General features: G+C 35.5%; 1 protein-coding gene across 1 annotated transcript in view; it reads right to left on the minus strand.

Annotated features, from left to right (window-relative positions):
• Positions 1 to 6420, minus strand: part of LOC107685163 (ceramide glucosyltransferase-like) — a 37105-nt gene that overhangs the window by 20236 nt on the left and 10449 nt on the right. Inside the window, exon 3 of the mRNA XM_016481679.1 lies at positions 757 to 898. Within this exon, the coding sequence (XP_016337165.1) occupies positions 757 to 898 (142 nt within the window). The remainder of the gene's footprint in view (positions 1 to 756; positions 899 to 6420) is intronic.

Genomic DNA, 6420 nt, shown 5'->3' on the forward strand with positions numbered 1-6420 from the left:
ATTGTATCTATATATATTTATATAGGTATACATTGTATTGTATATATATATGTTTTTCTAAATATTATGATATTTATCTACATACATTTTACAGACTTGAGTTGCAAGCTCAACAATGGAAAGACTCAATCAAACTAACATCAAATGTTAAAACACAAAATCAGACTACTCAGATCGTGTTTCATGAATTAAGAGGCAGAAAGCCATTGCAAAATTCCTTAAAAGGTCAAAAGACCACGCAAACCTGATGAAAGGACATGCCAGTGGTTTTGACAGGACAAATGTGAAAATTGGTAAATGCTAAAAAAACAAGAATGGTACACATATGAGCAATAATGGACAGTATCATCCAGCTAAATCAAAAAGTGTGGTTGTAAATGAGAGTCTCATGTTTTGACACAATCTCTTCAAAGCAAACTGAAGTATGAGACTTAATGGCAATATTTAACTTCTTTTAACTTGAAAATGCTATTAAATTTTAAATCTGAACTTTAATTTGTCTACCCCAAAAAAAAAAAGTTTGACTGCATGGAAGATACTAGCACACCTCTCCTCAAACCACACAATTTTAGGCATCATTTCTGTCCGTAGCAAATATAGGTCAGAATGAGTTACACCCTGAAGTTTTGTAATTAAGGGTTTTTCAAACACATAATAGTAAATGCATATAATAATAACATGACATGAACATGACTGTCAGCAACTTGAAACAGCAGCGCGAGCAACAAAAAGGTCAAAGAGTTTAGAGGAAGGTACCTTGGGATAGTCCAGCTCGAAAAATGTCTCCAGATTGTTTATGAGATTGGGGTCCACACCCTTGAGGGGCTTCAGCAGCGACACACCAGCCAGTTTGCTGTACGGCACCTTTTCTGTGGTCTTCTTGTTGAGATGCAGACGGCTGAAAAGAGAGACAAGGAATGTTTTATATTACACTGTGCATTTCAGTGTTGGGGGTAACGCATTACAAGTAGGGCTGCAAAAGGGGGGGAAATTTCCAGTAAATTCCTGAAATATTCCAGAAATTTTGGAAACTTTCCAGGATTTTTTTGGAATATTCCAGGGATTTTTGGAAAGTTTCCGGAAATGTTCCACCCCTTTGCAACCCTAATTATAAGTAACGCAAGTTACGTAAACGGATTACTTTTTTCAAGTAACTAGCAAAGTAACAAGAACATATCTGAGTTACTTTGTTTTCCCATTTACTGACTGATAGCCCATGTTGAGGTTACTGTACAGTAGTTCTAGACTAAATGCGAACATGCATTTACTCATCTCACTAACACGAAAACAGATTCAGTATTCCTCAAAATGAATAAAAACCGTGCAAATGCAAATTCAGAACATGACGCAAACCTGCAATATTTAAAAACGTTAAATGACACAAATTTCCTTTATGTATTTTACCCCATAATGTCTTTGATGCCGACCTTTGATGATCCAATTCAACCATACTAATAAGCAAAATTGACTTTAAATAAACATAACATTTGTCTTTTTTTTATTGCTGAAGAGAGAAAAATGAGCCCAGCCCAGATCAGAAAAAGTAACACAAATGTAACGTAACATTACTTTCCATAAAAAGTAACCAAGTAAAGCAATTCATTACTTTTTTTTTAGAAAGTAACTCAATATTGTAATGCATTACTTTTATAAGTGCATTTCAAAAATTTTAAGTGCATTTCAGGTGTCCACAGGGTAAAACATGTTGTGTGTATATCCATGCAAGCAGGATGTTATGCTGCTTTCTTTGTGCAGGATGGTGAATTTCAGGGAGGTTTTTTGTGATGCTGGGGACAATGGGATGTGGCCAACTTTGGCACTAGCAAATACATCTAAAAAAAATCCTGTGCAATTATGAGCAGAATTAATCTTTGCAATCCTTTACAGAGAGAAACACTGTGATGCAATTAAAAAGTATCAAAGAATTGCACTACAACAAGACGCAAGAAGAACCAGGTCTATGTTGCACACATTGAGTCAAATCCTGGTGACTCTATTTGCAAGCATCCTGCAGTAACCAAATGAAGGCTGCAGCACACAAGCATGCAGTGGGACGGTGCATTATTTTAAACTGTGATCAACTGTTTGTTTGCAGCTTGACTGGCAGCTGATAGTTCATCTATGTACCGCAACAAGGCAGGTGACCCAACTGGTTTAGTTTCCCAAGTTACTGCAGTTTCACTATTAAAGATATGTCAGTTATGTCAGTTCACACTACTTTGATTAAAAAAGGAAGTCTCTCAAAGTCTATGGGGTCAGGTGGCTGGCTTTTATTATATTTATGATGTTATGAGCACCTCTTTGGCTCAGTTTCAGGATGGAAATCAAATCAGAGCATTCCTGGATGTCACAAAACTCTTTAAAAACCCTCTTATATTCAAACTATTTCGGAGAACTATTCGTGTTCACATTATGTCTTGTTTTGATGGCCCAATGCTCAGGTAATGCCGAGTTAACCGTGTCAATGTTTATAGAGGCATTTTAAAATTGGGCGATTTGATCAGCAATTTCGGCACCCTCTGCTTCTCAGGAACTCCACTTGTGCACTTCCCTATCAGTTCCTGTCTGAAGGGTCTGGAGTCTTTCCTGACACTTGCCAGCACAGTAGCCAGCAGTAGCCATTAAAAGCTGGAAGAAAGATTTAGCTGGCTGAGCATGTTTGGTTCTGAGAGATAAGTTTGTCTATCTTGACTGCCAAAACATCACTGTTGGCACTTTCTTGTGAATTTCAAATAACATGTCAAGCTCCATCTAATGCCAAGACTGAGCATTAAGAAAATGAGAGCTAAAACTCTATAAACTGCCATTTCTATTAGTGCATAATGAAGCGATATATATATCGGCCAGGCTGATTAATCTACAGATATTCGCCCATTTTTAAAATATCAGCATCAACTGATTGCCTGACTAACTGATTAAAAGCAGTGTACAGAACAGTTGTCCAAATAAATTTCAGACTATAAGCATAAAGTCGTATTATACATAGATATGCAAATTATAAAGACCGATAATCGTTTTAACCGATATTTGTTACAGCTAATCAAACTGTTCTTCATAATCGGTTATCGGTTAGTATTCAACCTAACTAGCAAATATTTCTCTCAAGTGAGAAATGCATAGCGCTCTTAGCTTTAAGTTGCCTTTTCACCATCCCAAATAGACAACAATTAATTTATTTGCAGAGAGTTATGATCATATGCATATATTTTTGGATCCATTTTGAGTTTTTGGTGTGTTCTAATTCTAAAACTATGAGCACAAGGTGAGAACTAGCAATATTTTTGCACTTAAACAATGTTTTAAACACGTTTTCTGTAAAACAGGCAGTTATGAATAATTATGTCCAAAATAATAATTTTTTTATGGTATTTAGCTCTGGAAAAACCTATGCTTTTATTTAAAATATATTGACGGTCATTTGTTTTGTGTGGACATATTCATTTCACTATTAATAAATTTTAACATGGTGAATAAGTGGAGGGTAACGGCTGCTTTACGACCAATTTTCAAATTTACCATGCGACTGTCACTAGGGGAATTGTTGAAATGCGCCAATCACGAATGTTGAAAATAGTGAAACGTAGCTAAAAAAAAAAGCTATTAATCATTATTTTTGTTGCTGTTGTTTTTTTTAATTTACATTTATTACTATTTTTATTATTATTGTTATATTATCGGTTTAACAAACCCTTAAACATAATAATCAGTAGGGCTGTGCGATATTGAAGAAAAATGCGATATGCGATATCTCATTAAATAATGCGATATTCGATATGTGATACGATAATGCTTAAAGTGCCACATGCTCAGATGAAACGGTTTTACTCAGCTGTTGTTGAGTCAGTTCTGTGAACTTCTATAACTATCTTGTGTCATATACAGTATATATGGTTATTTGTATGTATCAAGAGCTCCTGTAAAACCACAACAAATTCCTTGTGTTTGCGCACACTTAAGTGGTGAATAAAGCTCATTCTGATTCTGATTCTAATAAGAAAGCCCCCCTACAACAACTTCTGAAAGTGAACGGTATGTGTTTTACTCGAGCATTACATAAAAATGTAATTTTAACATTTGGACATTTAACATTAGGAACTGAATAATAAAAAGGAAAAATAAAACACTGCTTAGTATTTACTCTTTGAATTCAATATGCACTGATTCTTATTTAAGCTACAAACGTTATTTAGGTAAGAGCAGTGAGTGATTTTCTCTGTCTTTTGTTCATGGCCCCAAATATTGCAAGCTGTAACGATATGCATATTGCGATATGTACATTTGCGATATTTCGATATATTGTACAACCCTAATAATCAGTATTGATCATATATTTAAAACACACACATTACATAAGCCACCTTACCTAAATGTTCATTTCCCACATTGCCTGATCCCATCCCACCCTCTTCTCTCTATAATTTCCATCTTTTTACCATCAATAAAGTTGTAAAAAGGCAAACAATGACTAGCCCTCTCTTGATGACCTACAAAATCATATGTAATAATATGTTAGTGAAGGAAAGGCCTCTCATTCACTCAGCTCTGCACATGTGTTTACAGCAGCTCTTCATCAGTTCATGTCAGAAGTTCATGTCAGAGCTGCTCCTGCTGGAGGTGTCTGCCTCTCTCACGCTCCATTAAATATGGGGGGCAACACGGCCTCATCTCACCGCCTCACACCATTAGCGGAAAGGGAAGCAACACCACTACCCAGTGCTCAAAGACTACATTCCTAAAATAACAATGACTAAATTTTAATGAACCATCAGGAATTCATTTCCTTTGATTATTCATGGTACACGGATGCCCCAAGGTGGAAACACAGCTTTTAAAATAAAGCATTATTTCCTCTATACAAATTAGATTTGTATGTGGGAGGCACATTTCTAAAGTACAGCGTAATAAATGGTCATATGCTAGTGCTCAGTATGCATCAGCTATACTACTTCAATTTGGTTTCAAAGTTTCTGACAATCTTATGTTAATCTTGAGTACCTAGAGAGTAGTACTGCATCCTTCATATCTCCAAACAGTCTTTAGTTTTATCAGATTAGGGCTGGACAATAATTCAATATCAATATGTATCGCGATATAATTTTTTTCAATAACGGTGATATGATTTTTAAACACATTTCCGATATTTCGATATACATTACCATGAATAGAAAGATCCAAAGATCAGCATTTATCTGAAATAAAAAGCTTTTGTAACATTATACACTATTCCATTCAGTATAATTTTTATTATTTTTTTGGGAAAGAAATTAATACTTTTATTTAACAAGGATGCTTAAAATTGATCAAAAGTGATGATAAAGACATTTATAATGTTACAAAAGATTTCCATTTCAGATAAATAGTGTTCATATCGATATCGGAATTATATCGTATCGACCGAAATTAAGAAATATATCGTGATATCAATTTTGGCCATATCGTCCAGCCCTATATCAGATTTAAAAAAATACAGATACAGCTGCACCGCTTCTCTCCGAAAACAGTCGAGCTCCTGGAGGCGTGCCGTGGGCGGAGCTAAAGAGTCACGAGCATGCGCAGCTTTTGTAAAATATAATAAATAAATAAATAAACAAAACAGGAGCGAACACTGGGTTCTTTGGGAAGCTGAACATGGTTATCTTTCACTTACAACCAATAGCACACTTATTTGGTGATATTGTTGAATTCGTGATCTAGAAACAAAATGACAAATCCTTCTTGAGCAAGTCCTGTGCAGAGCTGCCAATGACTTCTGTAACCCAAATGAAGCACGCTGATGGGCTGCTCTTGCTATCGCTCTGGTTGATGTGTGCACTCACTCTTCCAGGAGAAGTGCCCATACAAGGAATTCCACCCTTCAAACAGGGCCATACTCGACAGAAAACTTTCCGAAAATTATACAAACCCTGAAGGAGTGTATTTGGCACAGATATGCTCTGTCATATGTCCAACTCGACCTGCATTTTTCTACAGATATGAAGGACACTTTCAAACTCATGCTGCTCGAGGAGAGGCAGGGCTCTCAATAAGGATCACCTGATGGTCTTGCTTCATTGTATGAAACCTTCGTTCATTTGCATGAACTGAATATACTCTCTACATTAAAACAACATGTATGTCTTTATGCCACAACATAAGAAAAACACCTTCGTTTTCCAGAAAAAAAAAAGTTATGAATTAAAGTTAATGCTGGAATTATAATAAAAATGTAATAATTAACAAATAATAAATTATGTTGAATTTATATGCAACTTTCATGACTTTATAGCTGTATAAACTAGAGGTCGACCGATATGGGTTCTTCACTGGCCGATGCAGATATTTAGAAATCAGGGCAGCTGATGGCCGTTATATGATGCAGATTTTTTTGGCCGATTTTCTTTTTTTTTCCCCACTTCATCTCATAAAAGTGAGGTTGAGTAA

This window comes from Sinocyclocheilus anshuiensis, unplaced genomic scaffold (genome assembly GCF_001515605.1).
Source record: "Sinocyclocheilus anshuiensis isolate Anshui unplaced genomic scaffold, SAMN03320099.WGS_v1.1 scaffold914, whole genome shotgun sequence".
Lineage (NCBI taxonomy): Eukaryota > Metazoa > Chordata > Actinopteri > Cypriniformes > Cyprinidae > Sinocyclocheilus > Sinocyclocheilus anshuiensis.